This window comes from Rhea pennata, chromosome 13, assembly GCF_028389875.1.
Source record: "Rhea pennata isolate bPtePen1 chromosome 13, bPtePen1.pri, whole genome shotgun sequence".
NCBI lineage: Eukaryota > Metazoa > Chordata > Aves > Rheiformes > Rheidae > Rhea > Rhea pennata.
The window spans coordinates 22,603,146-22,623,768 of record NC_084675.1 but is presented as its reverse complement, the minus strand read 5'-3'; the positions used below and the strand labels follow the sequence as shown (position 1 = coordinate 22,623,768).

The 20,623-nt window shown below is 48.6% G+C and overlaps 1 protein-coding gene across 5 annotated transcripts in view; it reads right to left on the bottom strand.

The window, feature by feature from the left end:
• Positions 1-20,623, bottom strand: part of ACSF3 (acyl-CoA synthetase family member 3) — a 102,565-nt gene that overhangs the window by 38,558 nt on the left and 43,384 nt on the right. For 4 of the 5 annotated variants that reach the window (XM_062586704.1, XM_062586705.1, XM_062586703.1 and 1 more), the window contains 3 exons: positions 20,304-20,458; positions 19,626-19,771; positions 13,131-13,243 (listed from right to left, as the gene is read on the bottom strand). In XM_062586704.1, the coding sequence (XP_062442688.1) occupies positions 13,131-13,243; positions 19,626-19,771; positions 20,304-20,458 (414 nt within the window). The remainder of the gene's footprint in view (positions 1-13,130; positions 13,244-19,625; positions 19,772-20,303; positions 20,459-20,623) is intronic. The other variant, XM_062586706.1, reaches the window with a different exon arrangement.

The following is a 20,623-nucleotide window of genomic DNA, read 5'->3' as shown; positions in this document are numbered from 1 at the left end:
ACTCCGCAGCAGCCTGATTTGCCTGCATGATCGCTGCCACCAAAACAGCTCCACATGTGCACAGGCTGGGCAGGGCACAGCAAGCCTCCTGCAGCCCTCGTGTCCCATCCCGGAGGGTCAGCGCCCCACATCCTCCCCGTGCCGACCAGCCCCGCATCAGCCCCTCTCCAGCTGCACAGACCCAGGGCACTGCCGAACAGCGGTCTCACAGCCTGAGAACCCTGAGGGCTTCTGAGGGCAATGTGTCCTGAACATACCACTATGCCCTCTGCCGTCACTGATGCAGTCAAGAAAAGCAAAATCATTACATTTGTGGGGAAGGAAAAAGGAAAAAAAAAAAGAAAATGAAAAAAAAAAAGCTTCTGCAATCCTGACTCCTCTGCCACACTCAGTAGTACTGCATTGCTCGACTTAAAAATGCTTGGCACTTTTCCCCACCTTGTAAATAAGTGATTACTGTGATCAAAATAATTAAGCAACCTGGCCTTCTAAGTGACTAATAGAAGGCAGTAATTTGTAAGTGTGAGGTTTACAGAGGCAATGGAGCTCTTTTAGCAGTTTTCATAGAGTGATAAGATGTCTGAAATACCAGAGCATGGAAAATAATACAACAAAAACTGAAGAGGGCTCTGCCCCACCTCCTACCCTGCACACAGCCCTGGGTCTAGCTGCAAGATGTGGCCACAGAGCAGCTTCTGCGCGTGGTAAAACACAGAAGAGCCATTAGCCATATGCTGCAGGAGGGAGAGCTTGCACTTGGTCCCCAATGCTGCCCAGAGGAGCTGTAAGAGATCTTCACTGCCAAAGCCTCACTAGTCAGTGGCTGCTTCTATTTTAGTGGCCACTTCTGCCCGCTCAGCTCAATTCCTGGCAGCCTGTGGAATGATGTTTGTCCACAAGACTCAGCTTTATGAACCTACATTTTATTTAAATTGCATTTTCCCTGTCATTTACCCCGTTCAGCCAAATCAACTACAGCACTCTTGAGTGGCGAGGGAAGCGAGAAGAATGGATGCTATACCATACTTACACCATGCTTTTGCAGAAGCTTGTCTGCCTACAGCACTTCCAGAAATGTCCCTGTCCCTCAGAAGACCACTAACTTACTGGTTCAAGATCTCCCCAGCCAAGAGAGCACTAGTGATGCGGCAAAGCCTTGTCATAACACTGGTAGCACCCAAGAGCTCAGCCCCCCGCGAGCTGTACAAGCAGTTCGCTACCGGGAACTGCCAGCTCTCCCTCCCCAGGGACCCATCCGTGGCACCTGTCCACTGAAGCAGACAGGCCACCGATGGGTTGTCCTTCCTGCAACGGCAAGTGTCTCCTATAGCTCCACTCTCTTCCTCATGTAAGCTGGATTCTCTGAGTTTTGCAAGTCTCCCCCCGCTCAGGAAGATCATGGAGCTCTGGGCTCTGCTCAGACTCTGCTTTTCCAGGACAGAGGATCAGGCTGCACCCAGGTCCGGGCCTCAGTGCAGTGGGTGGCAGGGAAAGTGAGGTCACGTTTACCTGCCTCCTCAATGGAGGCTGCAGACTAAATCATCTGCTTGACAGTACCTTCTAATCACTGTCTCTCTGGGTCATATTTGAACCGATGTCCTAGAGGTGTGAGGCTTGCTAGTGCATTACTGAATTCCCAGGCAATCTGATCTCTCATGCACATTCATAATTAAAAATTCCCTGCTAAGTTGCATGTTTTTGTAAAAGCATTATCTTTCCTATGAGCCCTGTGTCCTGCAGCATCCTGCAGAAGGCAAGCAGGAGGCAATTTAGACTCAGAACAATTTTCCCCCTGCTGGAAAAAGGTAGATTTCTGCTCCTCAGGGACACAGCACAGAGAAAGCAAGAAAAACAAAAAACAAACAGAAAAAACCCCAAGCCCAGACTGTAATCTACAAGGCCACATTTCACATCTGTTTTTGTAATGTTAACTTTTATAAAAGGGCTGGGAATAACACAATCAATTTACTTTTCATTTTGGAAGGTTATAAATTTAAAAGCAAGGCTGTGCACAGTGGTGTTGGAATGCTGAAACTTATTTTCAAAAAAAGCCAACCCTCTACTTATAGCAAATGCTATTCCACCGAAAACAAAAGTGAATGTATATATTTTTAGGCAAAACTGATTTTCAAAAGTTACCAGACTGATTAACTCCAGATGATCCCAAAAGAACCACAGAAAACAACCCAAGTTTGGAAAAGGTCAGTCCTCCCTGCAGTTATTCCATGGACCCAAAACTTCTTGATCTATATTAACACCATAAATTAAAACTGTAACACTATTCCAGAAATGCCAACAGCTCTCCCCACTGTTGTTCTCATCTCTCTTGTTTGCAGGCTTCAGAAGATAATAAACGAGGCGAGATGTCAGCACATCTTCCCACTCCCTCCGCTCCGTTCATTAGAGAAAGGCTCCTGATGTGCACTCACAACACCCGCTCTGATTTTGTGCTCTGGGGCAGGCATAGAACCAGGCAAGGATTCAATTAATGTCCCACCTTTGGTTCGTTCTTCACAAACCTCACTTAAAAGGTGAGGTCAGCAAGGCTGTGATGTGCTGCGACAGCAGACGATCGCACTGCCCAAGAACCTCTCTCTAATCATTTCCGTGTGCTAACCTGCCCCCAGGCAGCTCTTGCCTCTCGTGCTTGCCTGAGAGCTCTCTGGGGCAGAGACTGCCCCTTTTGCTTCTGGCCTCAGGGCTTCAGTGTCTCCCCATCATGACCAAGGCTCTTCAGCAAACATCACCATGATGTGCTATCCCAGTGACAATCTCCACAACCCGACGTAGGGCCCATGAAGCGTATCATGGGGGAAGCCAGGAGTGCAACCCACGAGCAAGCTGGCCAAACCCAAGCAATCAGGAGGATTCAGGTGTGAGGTTCAACAGCCAAGTAGAAACAAACACCAGTGACGGAGTGGGCAGGAGACTTTCATCCCACGCTTCACAACACCAGAATGGCAATCCCCCAATCTCCTAGGTAGATCAGGTGGCAGAAGGCTCTGCTATCACAAACAAAGCAGCTCTGACGGGACCAGAGAGGAATCCACCACTTGCCCTCATGCTGGAAGAACCAAGACTGTCAGGTTCCTGGTGAAGGAGACCCAAGGACAGATACCCAAGGCAGGAGGAAGTTCAGAGTGTAATGTTCCTGCTCCTACAAAGGGAATGAAAGCATGAAAAGATAATAAAGAAATTAATAGAGAGCTTGAGTGCTGTGACAAAGGTTTCAGGTAGTTATCCCGAAGGAAGCACTCATGGAAAGAGTTCTTCTTGACAGATGGACCCCATCTGAATGCACAAGAAAATATTCTTCTGGGATCAAGGCTGCTTCTACTGATAAGAAATGCTTTCAGTTGAGAAGCAAGGGGACTTGATGCTAACGTAATCTCTGTCTCTGCTTTTACCACCAGGAGGAAGAAAAAATACAGCCATGGCCACAAAAACATCAGAGGACACACAGCAATAAGAGAAGATACAAATACCAATGAGAACACAATTATTGACTAAGCAGACTAAGGAAATCAATGTAGTCAGTAAGGAACAATTAAAATGTTTATACAGTACAGAAAGAAGCCTGGGCAGCAAAATGGAGAAATTCTAGTTACTTGGACACAAAACAGGATACTGAGGAGATGAGAGACACATAGTAGAAGAGAAATCATAATGGGAATATACATCATTAGAGAATTCAACAGCGAAAAGGCTTTGGAAGAAGTTTTGGGAAGAAGAAGTAAAGACAGAGGCAAATGGAAAGCAAGAAAAAATGCAGCATGTGTTTACCAAAAACGGACTGTGCCAAATAACCTGAGGACTGATATTCCAGGTAAAAGAAAAGCAACAGAGCTAATCCAGGCAGCCTTCAACAACATATTCCACACATCACCTGCCCGAAAAACGCTTACTTGCAGGGAAAATTACAGAACTGAGCATGAGATTTGTACAGTGGGCAAAGACCTGGGCAGAGGAGTTAAGGCCTGAAGCACCCCGAGCCCCCAAACCTGTGTGAGCTAGGCAGTGTCATCAGCATCATTCTGCACTCTTCCAAACTGCTGTTACTCAACTTGAATTTCCTCCCAAGGCCCAAGAAAGAGTCTGACCCCCAGTCAGCAGCTTGCTGCTGACCAGAAGCATCTTGCAAAGCTTCAACACCACAGGGCACATCCTGCACCTACTGCAGTGACACACACGTGCTGGAGTGCTGAAGGTAAGGCTTACCATCACAGAGACCTGCGCGACCACGGAGGCACCAGCATCTCAGGGCAGGATGCAGCAGGACACAGAAACAGAGGACAGTTTTACAGCTAGGAAGAAAGACATTCAGGAACTGTAGGAGCACTGAGGACAAAGAGCAAACCGCTATAGGCTGAAGTTGGATCAGGATAGGAAAGGGACAAAGCAGGAGAGCTGCTGGGGCCAGCCAGAATCTGGACTCATTGGGCCAGCTGGTCACATCCTGACCAGTACGTCCATAACTGTTCATTTTCAGGAATGCCCACCACGGCTGGCATGCGCCTGTCTCTAGCCTCGGGAACGCATGCTGCCTTCCATGCCGCTGTGCTTTGGCAAAGCACAATTCAGTGACAGCAGCCCCTGAGACTCCACTCCTTTTTCAGAGGCATCACGAGGGCCTACCCCTCTTCTCAGCCTGCAGAAAGCTGACACACACGTACTTCAGAGCTATTTCCTCTCCTGGAACTTACAGTGTTTCCTCCCACGTACAGGTCTGTCTGATAGCCAGAGAATCCCTCAGCTGAGGGCAAGATGGGCTTTTCATACTAAACGCTATCAAGACGCAAGTACTGCCTGGCTTCTCATTAACAAGCCACATCACACTTCAACACAACTGAGAGCTGCCACTGTTGGCAGAGCCCGGCCCAGGGAACGGACTGCACACACTTGCTATCTCATATCACACCTCACTTGCACATACCTTGCATTTTCCCAGCACTGTACTTGCTCACAACATTTGATACAGACTCTAAGTGAACAGTGCAGCCACCTCACTCCTCTGAACAGGTCTGGCACTGCGTGAAACTCCGGTGGCGTGCAAAAAAACCACAATGCACAAACCAGTGGAGGCCTGGAAAGTCAGTCCTGGAAGAGCAGCAGGGACAAGCTGACTGTAAGATCTCCTCTCTGCAGCACCCTCAGGAGAGCAATGGAATCGCTGATACTATCAGTTCTCTGTAGTCAGTTTTTCTGGTAAAAGTGCCTGGACATGTCTGTCTGTCCAGAACTCCAGGTTTGTTCCAGTACACCTCACCCAGCTCCTCCGTTTTTGTGGCTGATGCCCAGGCTGTTCTTCCGGATTCTCAGAGCAGAAGGCTCAGAAGTTGCAAATCCATATCTACACATTTAGCAACTTTTTTCCTTCTTAGCACAATACTTGGTCATCATTGGCTCCTGTCTTAACACAATGTACCTAAGCCACGCATCAGAACTAGAGCATTAGAACACTTAAATATATTTTAAATAGTGATGTTGTTGGAGATTCTAGCAGCTTTCAAGCTCGGGCTGGGAAGACGTTTCAGTTACAAAGTAGTAAGTGAAAGAGCACAGCCCATGAGGGTCAGAAACATTCACACCCTTCCAAAACTGCTGCTCCACTGTCTCAGTGGGGTCCAGTGCAAGATCCTATAACTGTGTCCAATTGCACTGGGGCAGAACAGCTCCTGGAAGTCATCTCTACACTTGTCCTCAGGGTAAATGAGCCCTGTAAGCTGCCATCTTCCTAGAATTACTTCCCACAGAAGGAGGCTTCCTCTTTACACCCTCATGAACAGTCATCTCACTGGACAGGCTTTCGCTTTCAACCCAGCTTGCAAGGCTCCCTCGGAGAAACCTCCTTCCACCTATCCACCACCAAACCCCCCCAGATCTTCAAGCAAATACCCACTGCCCTCTGCTCAGGCAGGCAGAAAATACTTGTCCCTTCCTCCCTTTGGGCTGCCAACACCTAGGAGAAGTGTGTGCCTGGGAGGTCAGAGCTCTGAGGATGGGAATATATTTTCCATGTTTTCAGTAAGATAAATATTTTATAGTACCAGCACTGCATAAGTCTGAAACATTTACCAGTGCAGCTAGAAAGCATCACACAGCGACCAGCTTCTAGGATGGTAAAATGCCTGGTTTGAGAATATTCCTCCTGGGACAGTGATTGACTCTGTCTTACTACATGCAACAAGCCCATTTTGCTTTTAATTTTCATCTGAAAATACTAGGGATACCTTTGTAAAACGAGACACTGCGAAGAGGCAGGCAGCCAGGAGCAGGCTGGTGTGCCCTCCGGAGCTCTCAGCCAGCCCTGCCAAGCCAGGAGAAGAGCTGGAGACTCTCAGCAGCGCTGCTGGCCTCCGGACTGTAACCACACAAACAGAGAGGCAAAACTCTCACTGCAGCAACTCCTAATCACAGTGGGACGTTATTTCTAAAAGGCGGATGCTGCTAACCCTCCTGCTGCACACACCAACACAGCCTCTGCGCTTGGAGCTACCAACACCTCCGCTCCAGCCCTTCAAAAAATAACCTGGATCGCTGGGATGGACAGAGGAGGCAACCACGCAAGAGATGCGCATGCAATTGCGCCTTTACGGGGGACCTGGCCCAGAGAGGTGCCAGGAGCTGAAGTTACCAGCACTCACATCCTACCCATGGGACATTTCCCTGCCCTGTGCAGCAGCGACATGGAGCCTTGAATGAAGCCTGAACTCTTCTCATGCAACCACAAGCAGCCTCCCCACTGGCTCTATGGAGATCTCAGATGAAAGTGAGCAAGATGGAGCCATTCGCGGTCCCCATCACAGGGGCACCAACTGCAAAGAGCTGAGGTCTGAACAAAGCGTTACACTGCCAGCCACCCCCAAGCCCGCAGCTCCTCTGCTCTACTAGGTGCTGTCAACCGGCAGCGGGCTGCTGACAGATGGTGGAGATGTGGGGGGCACGGGGAGGAGGGGCCAGAAGGCGCTGGTGGCGGCGGGGAGGAATGGCCACAGCCGAGCCGGTTCCCGTCCAGGACGACAGCTTGCATATGGATAAACAACGAGATAATTACAACCTTTAAAAGGGGTGGGGTGGGGGGAGAAAAGCCCATGGCTGCAGCGTCCTCCTGCTGCCAGCTCCTGCAATCCATACGTCCCACACGGCTCTCTTCACAGCCTCATCACGAGAAAATTACTCGCCATAAAAGCCCTGGCTAGAGCACTGCATTAGATACAGCTGTGAAACCATTTATCTATTGATAGACCCCTATTGTCAGAGACTGGGGTTTGGCTTCGAGAGAGTGAGCAATTTGGGGGGGAAAAAATCCAACAAAAATGACAACCCAAAAAACCTACCAGCCAACAAACAAACAAATAAAGAGCGAGCGAGACAATACCCAGCCGCTCACAGGGTCTGCAGGCCTCCGCCAGCTGGGAAGCTGAGCGTATGAAATATGCATCGCACCGAACAAAGCAAACCGAAACAGCGCTGGAGAACAGTAACCCTTTCCTGCGCGCAGGACCCACGCTCTGAGGAGCCAGCCTTGGCCAGGCTGCCAAAAGGTTATAGGGGAAGAGGGGAAAAAAGAAAAAAAAAAAAAAGAAAAAGCATCCAGGGCTGTGGGTAAGGAAGACTGCAGGCTGCTCCCCCTAGAGAAACACGCAGGCTCTTTGGTTAAACTCAGCTCTCTGTTCTCACTGAGCCTGCTTATACGGCTGGACTGGCTCTATGGGCAGCCGCTTAAGGCAGGTGAAACGTTTGGGAATCGCTTCTTACACGAGCAGCTACGGCAGCAACAGCAGACGGCTCCGAGCGGGCAAAGCTGCCGCTCTCCCATCACACCCACTTCCGCACCGCTCTGTTCCCCAGAGAAAAAGTGTGGAAGAGCCACTTTTCCGCGCACTTGAAAGGACGGCAGCCGTCCCGGCGCGGAGGAGACAGGGACGCCGGCTGCGTCCCCGCGCCGCGGGCCCGCGGCCGGGTGGCCCGCGCGCCCCGGAGCTCGGAGGGGGAGCGCCACCTCCCGACCACGCTGCCTCGGGCACAGCCCTGCCCGGAGGCGCAGCCCTGCCCGGAGGCGCAGCCCTGCCCGGGGCTCGGCCTCCGGCGCCGCGTCCCCCGCCGGCCTGCCGAGCATCCCGCGCTGGCACAGGCTGCGCGGCGAGCGGCCTGGCCAGGCTGGAGCACGCCGTTTAGCTGCTGGTGGGGACCGTGCTGCTTCACCCTTTTGCCTAACGCCCAGGAGGAAAGGTGAAGTGGAGCCTGGGCAGCGCACAGACAGGGCGGGAGGCAGGGCACGGCGGGCAGCCCGAGCACACGCTGCTGCACATCAGCTCCTTGCAGCCCAAGGTGCAGCAATGATTAGAAAGGAAGTGGCACGACAGCCAGCCAGAAAAACCTGAGCAAGCTGGACACAGCGGAGCAAGACACGCATTAGAGCTGCAAGGAGACAGGAGGGCTGGACGGAGCACGTGTGAACGGGATCCAGCACGCTAATCAAGGGACGAGAGGAGCAGCACAATCCAGCAAACTTTCAGCTAAGTAGATTATTGATCTTCAGGGAGTGCCAGAAACCAGCTTTGCAAATTACATCAGTCCCCTGCCGCAAGCTCGTACAGTTACCGGATGGCAAAGCAGAAACGCTCCCCACCTCTCTGCTACCACCACCCCCACACCCTTCCTTCGCCTCTGCCGGGAGGGGGGGGTCGGGATCCGTCTGGGCAGTCACTGAGATGTGCCTGGGTTCCTGTTTGCACCTCACGCCAGCAGGATGCACAAACATGTCCAAAGGGCAAAAATGTAAGAGGAAACAAAACAATCCCCCAGCCTTTACTGCGAGAGACAGCGCCGGCTCAGGGAAAGTCTGTTGGCTCATTTTGTCGAGAGGGAGTAGAACGTAAAAACCTCAGCCCAACACGAGCAGGGAAGGCGACGACCTTGCGAGGCTTTGTACAGCTAAGCAAATAATTTCCTTGGCAAACGCAGGCTCTCTTACTGCTCACAGAAAGCAGGGAAGGTTTCTGGTTAGTCACGCAGCACAGCCGAAGCGCGAATGCCTCGCAGATCGCGCCTAACCCCAGGCGAGAAGATCACCTTCTCGGAGAGGATGGCGAGAAGAGACAGTTTCGAGCCTCTCAGCAGGGTGCTGAGCTTCTCAGCAGATCCTACAGGTAGCTGCCCTCAGCCTTACCGCCCTTCGCATGCTCCTCGCCGTTAAACCCGCGCACGCCGACAGGCGCGCCGCACGGGGGGGACCCTTGCTATGGCCAGGAGCTGCTCTCTGTTGGCAGCTTCGTTATCATCCGTGGAGCAGCACAGATGTGCACCGCGCTTTCTGTGTGCAAAGAGAGGTCCCTGCCCTGAAAGTCACATAACTGAAGCAGCCGGCAGGCGTTTATTGCGCTGGGAGGTGTTTATTTCCTACACTGGAATGAGTAATCCATTATGTTACATGTGGTGGGTTTTCATACCATCAGCACCACAACGTACAGAAATGCCCAGGGCAAGGATGGGGCCACTGATGCACTAATCTCAATCGGACACAGGAAGCGTGGACGGTGGGAAGGGCTGTGCACGCACCGTCGCCCGGCCCTGGCCGGCTGCCACTCTCCTCTGCCACCTTGGCCTGTCTGCCTCCCTCTGCCCTTGCTCCCCACCGGGGGTCTCACAGCCCTTCACAAAGGTGCATTAAGGCGTAGCACTCTCCTGGGAAGGAGCTAAGTAAATATTTGTTTAACTCTTTTCACAAGCTGGAGGACAAAGTAGAGGAAGGGACCCACCAGGGTTATCAGGTGGCACTGCCAGGGAGCAGGCTCAGGTCCAGGACCGCAGGTGGGTCTTCCCCCACCAGAAGACCCCCACCGCAGTGGAGGAGCCCTGATTTTCCCATGCTTGAACAAAGCCAGGCCTTTCCTTTGACCAGTGGAGTGCAACGAGCACTTCAGATTGCCAATTTTTCTTTGATTCAAGTACGTTTCACTGACATACTCTGATACAAATTATTAAGCAAACATGCACATGATGTGTGCCTGCAGTAGCACGTAAGGCCAGGAACAAGCATCAGCTGAGGCTCTTCATGTGTGACTGCAGGTGTGAAGTAGTTAAGTTATATTGTTAATTGAAGACTGCCTCTGTGTTTCCTGCAGAACAGGTGGGTGGTGACAGACTGAGCTTGGCAGGTGACGGGCACCTGGCTGCCAGCACCGCCATGCAATATGAAGTCATATTGTTCAGGCTGACACTACCCAGGTAATATAAATATTAAACTCCTGGCATCTCTACACATCTGTCTGCCAAGATACACAGAGCAGTGACCCTCTCTCCCACCTTGCCATGGCCTTCCTGACAGTCCCAGGACAGAGACTCCCTGCTCTGCTCCTGAAATGCTGTTGGGAGCAGGGTGTGCTCAAGGTACTGGCCAGTACCGACAGACAAAGCTCAGACCAGTGACTATCTCAAAGGGTGGCCTTAAGCAGATGGGGTCATTCCCCTTCCTTCAGTGACTTCATACAATCTGAAAACTTTCAGTCAAGCTGGGAAAAGGGGCAATGTGGGCAAGACAAGGACAGCTCTTCAGAGAGGAACCATCAAGCCAATACCCAGCAGTAAACTCTGTCTCCTGCTTCCTCCCAGCTAGATGTCTTGAGAATTCAGCAGAACATTCAGAAAAGCTCTAGGGAGGGTTTGATGGAAAGCGAGCCATCAGCAAGGGGCGTAGGGCCAAAGCCAGTGCTAGTACAAGCTCCCAGAGAGCACATTTAGACATCTGCAGCCACCTCAGCCACTCATGCAGGGGACTCGGAGACTTGAAGGGTATACGTGAGAGATGGCTGGGCTAAAAGGGCTATTCCTCTGCCCCAAATATAAAATCAGCCTGAAGGCAGAAAAGAAAAGGAAAAAAAAAAAAAAAAAGAGTTCTTTGAACCTCAGCTCTCTGAAACCCTGAGGGATTATGGATTTCCAGCATCAGAGGAAGGTAGTCTGGACTCCCACTCTTCTCTGTTCACTCTTCCAGTACAACCAGAAAAGAAAGGAGGAGGAAGGAATATCAAGCAAAAAGAAACATCACATTTTTTTCTCTCATATCTCAGACAAATAATGTTCACATTTCATCCTGAAAGTAGCTGTACTTCAGGGATTCTTGTGTTTGAGACTTAATTTGTGAAGTGCTAAGGGATCCGTTAAGGTAAAAGGCATTATAGGATCATTATTAAAATGGACATATTTCATGACTCAGTTCCATGCAAATAAAAAAAAATACCAAGATATCTCTCTGGGATGAAGAGTCCAAAATGTGAAACATAACATGGTTTCTGTGAACTGATAAAAACGGGACATAGCTTCCTATGTATTAAGGCATTACACCAGAGTAGCCACTTCAGGCCTCCTACCTTGTCCACTCTCCAGCCAAACAAGGTCAGAAACAGAGAGTAGAGAGAAGCAAACAGCTTTTTTTTTTTTTTTTTTTTTAATAGAAGTCACAGTCCCTGCCAAGACTGCTTCCTTCTCAACTCATCAGGAGGTTGGTTTTACACGTGTGGTGTGGGATCCGCAGCCCCTTTATAGCATCAGAACACAGATAACATTTTTCACTTTTCCTCCTCCCCCAGTACTAGAGAATACAATGAATTTTTATACGAATCAGTCAGGTGTTGCTAGCTGGACTCTGGTGTGTGAAACAGTGTGGCATGAACTTCCCACTTCTCACTTCTGCACTAGATCTCACTTCAGGGAGGGGATAGTCCCCTGTCACCAACTGGTGTGCCAGCTCTGCATCTGTGCTAACCCTCCGCAGCCTGAACTCTCACAACCCAAGTGAAGGACTGTCCGCACACAGGAATGCAATGGTGAGTACTACTGGCTATTCCAGCCTACTTTCCAGCACAGATAATCAGTTCTAGAGTAAAAGGATTTCTCAAGCTTTTCACTATCTTAGCAATGGCCTTAGGCATTTCTGTCAGAGATCGAGCAGCTTCTTCTGAACCCACAGCTTGTGCAGGGCTAGATGAGAAGCTCAGCTACTTTCCTAAAGGAACAAGTAAAGCTGTGTAGGTCAGGCTGGGGTGCAGGCCTGCCTGTTTTACACCCACACAACGCACAGACACTGCTGGTATAATTTTTCTCTCATATACAGTATCTATCTACTCAGCCAAGCCAGTGTATCACCTGGCTATTGATCTGCAGGAGGCAACATGACCTGCACCCACAATGAGGGTGTGAAGGAGACACGGCAGGAATGCAAACCCTGCTTAGTTGTTTCCTTGAGGACAGGAAGGGGCTGAGGCAATGGGACACCCTGTAGCTGCTCTGAATCTAGCTCAGAGTGCGGTCTCAGGGGCTGCTTATGCATGAGGAGACACACAGCACCCCAACAGCAGGGCAGCTCGTGGGGAAAAGGGAACCACAACTCCATCATCAAGGATATCTGACTTCTCTGAGATACTAAGAGCCACCAGTGCAGACAAGACTTGGCAGCTGGAGCTTAGCACGGAACTGCACTTTCATGGGAACCTGATGGACTTCCCCCTGTGCCATTTCAAAACAAATGCAACCACCAAGTCTCCATCTTCCCCTTCCAATTCTCATCGCTAGCGCCTTCATCAAATCCAGTAAAATAAACATGGACTCTGCTTCTAGATTTTCCTTTACTCATCCTCTTCCTCAGACTGTAGGGAGTGAGCAACACTTATGCTCACTCTTTGGACCTGATTAGGATCCAGCTGAGTTCTCTTCAATACTTTGTTCTTACCTACTGCACTGAACTAACTTTTTGTCCTAGCTTTCAAAGGCCGGGCACAGCTTAAATCATCATCTTCCTCTGGGCATCAACAGCCTCAGAAGAGACAATATCATCTTCTTACACCATAGCTTTTCACCTCCCACCCCTGTGTAGGGATTTGTTCTTTTCTCTCAGACATTGTTCCTCTTTGGTCTTCACAGAACAGACACTTGTGTGGCCCATGAAGCATCATGAATATAACAGGAAGTAAAAAGAATGTAAAAAGGGAAAATGAACAAATAGTATTACTGAGTTCCTGGGAATAACAACAGGGCAAGCCTCAATCCTGATCCTTGGGGTTTCAAAGGACTGAGGAGGAGAGCTTTTCATCAGAAAAGCTCAAGCAATGGAGAACATGGCTGTGTACTACCTGTGTGCTGTTTTCATCTCCCTGGGCATGGATGCTGTAGGAATGAATGCCGCTTTTCAAGGTCTCGGTGGCAATGCGCACTTCCACCCCTGGAAGTGGGGTCCCCACTGAACCTGTGAAGGTAACAGAGGGAACATGACTGAGACAGTAGACACCCTTTGGAAAATGAAAAATAAAAGATGCAAAGAGCAGCTGCTCTATCAATGGCATCCGCAGACTGTGCTGGCATTGAAGAACTTCCTAGTGGGGGTTTACCCTTCAGGAAGGCTTCGATCACATCATATGTCTGCATGTAAATGTCACTGTGGTGCAATACTCAGATGTTTGCTGAGCAGGCAGCGTTGAAAACACATAGGAAAACAAATGTGTCTCTAGCCCTGAACAGTTTCTCTTGGCCAGTTTTTGAAGACATCAGCACAGCTTTGTAGCTCAGTAATAAAGCTGTGTTTTTTTCTAAAAAAAACCCAAAAAGACAAAAAAACAAACAAACAAAAAAAAACACAACCCTACAAAGAGATTCAAAAAGAAAGAGCACAAAGACTGCTACAGCGCCTCACTGCTTCTCTATAGCCTGGACCTGACAGAGAAAGCAAAGACTTAACAATGTAAGAATTGCAAGAGATTATCTCTGTTTTATGTCATCAGTACACTATACATAAAATATGATAGGAGAAAAGCACAGATCAAAACATACCATTCTTCCACAGGTTTCAATTTTCAAAATCAGGGAATCTGATACAGTGTCAGGAACAACTGCTAGTAAGTTGCAAGATGATTCAGCAACCCAGAGCTCTCAAACCTGCATCCTGCAAGATTCCCACCCTTTCGTTTAACGTGTGTTCTTCTTGGTAAGCTTCTGAGAATAAAGATGAAAGAGCAGCTTTGCTCCCAAGACCTCTGTCTGATGGGGGGCTCATGGCACAGCAGCAACCAGGAGTCTTGGGCATCTGCTGGCTCAGCAGGTTTCACTCTGCATCTCAATGGCACAAGGCTGCTCTCATTGCAAGGAGAGACTCGGGACTTCCATCTCCTACGATCGGAGACCAGTGAGCACACAAACCCGAACAGGGTCCAGAAAGATGTCAGCACAGTGACCTGTGGCTAGGAAGAACTAGTCAGGTCTGAGCAGACATTGACAACTGTACTCTTTAAAAGATGATCAATTTTTCCCACCTGGGGTGTCAGCAGTTGGTGGTGCTTTCTAACTCTGCTAGCCAGACGGCAGTCCAACACAGTATGATTGGAAAGTCCTTAAAGCAGGGTGCAGGGGATGTGGAGTCCAGCACTGGGACCAAGGAACACAAGTTCTGGGAATACCCAAAGACAAGCTCTGCAGCTCACTTGCTCTCTCAAACCTGATTAACAGCATCAACCCTTTATGCCTTGCTTGAGACAGGTATGACAACTGGGAAAGGGGGATATTTGCTCTTAATTCTCAGAGGCAACAGACACACAATGCCCAGTCTCACCTCTCTTAACACTCCTCCCTGTTGCTATCAGCAGGTCCGTTCCTGGGGGCCATGGGTTCAGGCTGGAGAGCAGCAGCCACGAGTCACATGACAGCACTGCTGAGAGCTGCTGCGCCAGACAACATTAAAGCGGGACTTTTATCCTGCAGCAAGGACTGAGTGGGAAGTAGTTGGATCTCTTCTATTCCTAGCCTTTGTATGGCAGCATTTTCTACCTTCCCCTTGTGATCTGCATTTCAGGCATCTGGGTGCAAGTGACTTTTCCCTATACTGCTCTCATCGTCCTATTCAAGCCCTCGAGATCCGATGTCTGTGACACAATTTTGATTGCAACATTGGTCAGTTGCCATGGAAATAGATATGATGTTGTGCCCCAGATTTATGGCATCCCTGCAAGATCATCTAAGAGCAGATGGGCTATGAGGGAGTGAGATTTTATTGCAGCAAAACTACCCTAACAATTAGCAAATCTAGCAAGAAATAAACAGAAAGCTACATGGCAGTTCAGTGATGTGTGCTTGTTCAGCTTGAAAGCTTCCTTCAGTATTAAGGTCAGCTAACACACAGAGCCAGGTACTTTTCTTACCAAGAGCCTCACTTGGACTGCTTACATGACATGGCCAGACAGACTGCCAACCTGAGAGAGAAAGCTGGGCTTACTGAGTCAGAAACAACAGACTAGAGCAGAGGAAGGAGGGAGAGGTGTGTGCCCTACCTCTCAAGAGAAGTCCATGTGCCACTTGAGATGAAATACAGAGGTATTTCTGTATTTTAAACAGAGGCTGGTACCTGCAACAGGGGACTCCAGAGGAGTCAAGGTAAGTTATAATTCATGGAAAATGTGTCAAATATTTGCAAGTCAAGTTTACTGAAGCCCTGAGTACATATATATGTGTATATGTGTGTGTATACACACACACATATATATATAATCTCACACATACACAAACACATACACAACAGAAGAGCTGCTCCCCACAGGACAGAGCATTTGTTTGTGATTTAGTCACATGTGCTCCAGTCCTGCTTTCACACAGGCTTTCAGGAAGCACACTGACGATTTCATTATTGCAGTAGAGGGAGGTTTCAGATCACAATTACAAATACAGCGCCATCAATTTATTTCCTATTTGGCTAAAGCAAATCCAACACGTAAAATAAACCTCTTGTGGGAAACTGTTCCTTCATATTCTGTCTGGAAAAGTCCTTTTGGTCTTTAGTAAAAATGACAAACTTTTGGAAGACAACATCTGCAAATACTGAAAATGCTGACAACATTGACCAGATCTACGTGAACATGACAGTATAATTAAAATCTGTGCAAAGACAATGATTAGAGCTTCTCAGGTCCATCTGAGATTTTAAAATACACACCACACTGATTCCAACAAGTCAGTGGTTAATTGAGTAGGTTCTCAAAGGCACAGCACCACAGTCTCTGCTTAACTCAGCCCCACTTCGCCTATGGCCAGAAGAGAGTCAAAAATCAGCACAGGTTTCCTTTTATCACTAGCCATAATTCAGGCAGAACTGGGGAGAAATCGCTGTTCTTTCCCCTCCAGCTCCCTTCCCCACTGCCCTTCCCAGCTCTCTCCAATTTGCACACTCCTGAACGTTAAGAAATGCTGGCAACATGCCCACAGTGTCAACTCAGCCAGCATCAGGCAGGCTGCAGTCAGAAAGGAGTGACACTATTATTCTTTCACCGGTTCTCCTCTGTTTAAAAAAGTTGTCAGCTCTTCCCAGATAAATTTAATTGGCCCTGCGGTCTATGTCCTTCAGTATCTGGGGACCTTCATGCTGTTATGTGTGGTAGTGTCCTGGGAGAATTGAAACAGGCCAACGATAAGGCACTCAACGATCTCACTGTCAACAATACACGGAGTCCCCGCTGTAGGAGCTATTAGCCGCCTCTGATCTAAACCTCCAATTAAAGTGGTGATTAGGCCCAGTGAGGCATTCTCTGCCCATGAATTATTCATCTCCCTTCACAGTAACAGCACCAGGGGGATTAGAATGAGAGCTGGTGAAAACAGAGGCATTTTAAGCAGGGTTTTAACCATATACAAGCAAACATTTATCTTTCAGATCTTTCATCTTTCCTTCTTTTTGAAATTAAAGCCCTCACCCTCCCTTGCACCTTCAAACCTGTGTTTTGGATGGAGAGCAAAGTCTTCCCTCAGTGCCACACAGCAGGGACATGGGTGGTGCGACACAGCCAGGAAAGGCTGGCTCTGAGGACTCTTGACCCTTCCCCAGCCACAGCACATGTGGGACAGAGGGCAAGGGAAGTCCCAGGATCTCTGCTCAGGGGCAGGAACTCTTGAAGTAGCCAAGAGGGAACCATGCTGCTTCTACTCCATGAGATATCCACTGTGAAATCTGAGGACCTGGGTTTTATCCATGGGGACCTGCTTGTGCTGGCTGAGGATGGAGACAGATCACATTCAGACCAGACTTTCTGGAATGGTTGCATATGCAATATAGTGGCAGGCATGTCAGCATGGGCTTCGGAGCCCTGCAGCCCTTCACAGCCCTCTCAGCACAGCTGACAGATACAGACAGACAAATACAGTCAACGTCATGTCTGATGCCATCTCTATGGTTTATAAAACCACCACATCCTGATTTCCTCCTCCAAATCCTGGATAGAGATCCTTGCTCCTCTTTCTCTAAAATCTAGGCTGCAGAATCACATAATTGCTCTGGTTCGGCAGACTGAAGTGTCCCCCGTTGTTGCAGTGTATCACCCATCCCTTTCTCCCCCCCCCCCCCCCCACTCCTGCCCGGGACTCTGTTCCCACCTGATCACTGCATTTCTCAGTTGACTCTTTCACACTTGATACTCCATTGTACCTGGTGATCTTACAGCACATACATCTGAGAGGCTGCAGCCTCCCATGGTGTACTATACCAAAAGCTTTTTCACAGCTCAAGTAAATTATACCTCAGCTTCACCCATCTGCTTCCCAACTGACACTTTCTGAAATAAATTAATCAAGCCTATTAAATTATAGCCTCCTTTCTGTACGAGTCTCTAGCTGATCCACACCTTTGAGTTTCTTCTCTCAGAGCTCAAGCATACTCCCAGGATAGTGGTTAGAGCAACAGTCAGGTTTATCCTCAGTCCCTCTGGGTGCAGCTGTGAGAGATTATTTGCTCCCAGCTCTCCTGCAGACCTCAGTACTGTTGGACATTACATACTGGCTCTGTTAGGAGTGCTTGGCATCCAGCTCTGGAAGAGGAGTTGCCTTCTCTGGTGCTAATTTCTCCATCTTGCCCACTAGAAAATTCAGTCTTATTCCCTTTCTGCCCATGTCTCCTGTCAAATTTCTAGGTACTCTACTCATTTTCACTACTGAAGATTAAGTATATCTTACTGGCCCACAACAACATTCAAGTGATCTCAGACTGCACAATCACCCTGCAGTACAGGACTCATGCAAAGCTCTAGCTCATGCAGCTGGGAATCTAGTTTTCCTACCTGCTTCCTTCTCCAGTCTGCATGGATGGGATTTTCAGAGAAAGGGAATATTCACTGAGTCCTGGAGGGGGGAAGCACAGTTACTCTGCAAAAGTAAACTGGAGTTTGTATCTTATACTGCCCCACAGCTGTTCTCAGGTTCAGAAGCCAGTGCCAGAGGGAAACGGTGGCTTCTCCACACCCTATGTAATCCCTTCACAGGAACAGCTTCTACATCCTGTGGGACTGAGGTGCTGTGGAAAGCTATGATGCACTGGAAAGTCCCTGGGTAACACTGGCCCCATAAGATACTGGAGATCAAAATGATGCATATGGTGCCATGCATGTGTGGACAGCATGTGGGGAGGAGAAGGTGGCATAGTGGTGGGCTGGGCTGTTCAACAGACAGATGGCCACATTCTGAACCAACCAGAGGGTGGGGACATTCTATATTTTTAATGTTTTAGATCAATTTCTTTCTAGGTTATATAAAATTACAGATATTGAGGACTCACAAAGTGTAGCTAAGAGAGGTGGGGGAATGCAAGGAGAGAAAAGAGCCAGAATGTATAAGGAGGTGTGACAATTTCTAATTTCTGAAGAGTCAACAAACTTGCACTAAAATAAGAGTGAGCACACAACCTATTTTAAGTGTTCAGTACTGACTGAAGGACCCCAAAGATGATTATGGGACTGGAATCTCTTTTATTTAAGGAGAGATTGAGAGATCTGGGATTGTTCAGCCTGGAGAAAAGAAGGCTCAGAGGGGATCTTACCAATGTGTATAAATATCTGATGTGAGGGAATAAAGAGGATAGGGCCAGACTCTTCTCAGTGGTGCCCAGTCACAGGGTGAGTGGCAATAGGCACAAACTGAAACACGGGAAATTCTACTTCAACATAAGAAAACACTTCTTTACTGTGAGGGTAGCACTGAACACTGGAACAGGTTGCCCACAGAGGTTGTGGTACCCCCATCCTTGGAGATACTGAAAACCCAACTGGATATAGTCCTGGGCAACCCACTCTAGGTGACCCTGCTTGAGCAGGGAAGTTGGACCAGATGATTACCAGAGGTCCCTTCCAACCCCAACTATTCTGTGATTGGCTTGGCATAACTACTCTGTGGAGAATCCTATGTCAACACTACACATGAATACAACTTCATAAAGCAGGAGCCGTAGATGCAAGTCCCATCACAGCACTTGTACTAAGACTTTGGAAATAATAAAGCATCCAGAATGGACTCTGCCTACTGGACAGAACTGGTCTGGCTGGTTAGGTCCGACCGCATGCCACTGCAAGCCCTGCACACACAGCTTTGCCAGTGCACCATGGCCAGTAATTGAAAGTATCCCACCTGCCTCTACCCACATAATCATGTCCTCTTCCAGGCTCCTCTTGGCTATGCCAAACTCTCTACTAGCATCACTGTTCCCATGCAAGTCTGCTCTTGAATCATGACAAATTGTGAGCAAAAGTATATTCTCTGTTATGAGAAAAAACAAGAACATCTCAGAGAAAAACACCTTCAAACATGGTCCATCTTCTTGAAAATCCTACCTGGAACACGGAGTCCATGTAAAGGGTTAGAAAGTGCCATTCCAATCTCAGTCATCCCATACCTCTCCAGCAACATGTGCCCAGTGATGTTCTTCCATTTCTCCATGACAGGCACAGGCAGGGCTGCTGAGCCTGACACCATTAACCTGCACAAGGAAACATGTAAGAAAGCACCCAAAATCACCTTTGCTCTGGGGAATTTGCATTCTAACACAGGTACATAAAGCCTGCTCTTACATAAAACCTTAAAACAGACACTCCAAAAACATTTTAACTAGTTCCAGGGATGCAGCTCACAGAGTAGATCCTCTATCTGTCACGGTTTTCAAGTCAAGATGAGAACCTCCCAAAAGAGATGCTGTAGTACAAGCTTGGGCTGCAGGATGAAGTCTTTAGCCTTGTGTTATGCAGGGCAACACACATAATGAGTATACAGATTACTTCTGGTTTTACCATGCAAGAGTGGCTCATAATTAAATAATGTCACCCTGGCTCTTGTCAGAGAGAGACACTAAAGTACAATAAACTGCCTGGCACTGCAACGAGGCAAAGCTAAGAAGAGAACTCAATAGAGCCACTGTGGGAACAGACAGCCACCAGCAGCCACCTTGTCTTGCACACAGCTTGTCCTTCAGTGCTGACAACTGGAGGCAGTGCAGAGGGGCATCTCCCACCTACCTGATGTTATCCTTGCAAAAAGCACGCACAAAATCTTGGACTTGTGGTTGAGAGAAATGTTTGTCATAATACTCAATCAGTTTGGCATAAATAGTGGGTACTGCCATGAAGACACTGATACGGTGCGCTTGAGAGCTTAACAACTTCTTCCAAACCTAGAAAGGAGGGGAAATACACATATATAAAAATATACTGCAATACCAAGCATAGGGGGAAACGATAATCAGCATTGCCAATGCCAGCCCCTCAACACCTTTGAACAGGTTCACAAGCAAGGGCTCTGCAAAGCCCCTGTGGGGCAAGGAGCCCCACCACTAGCG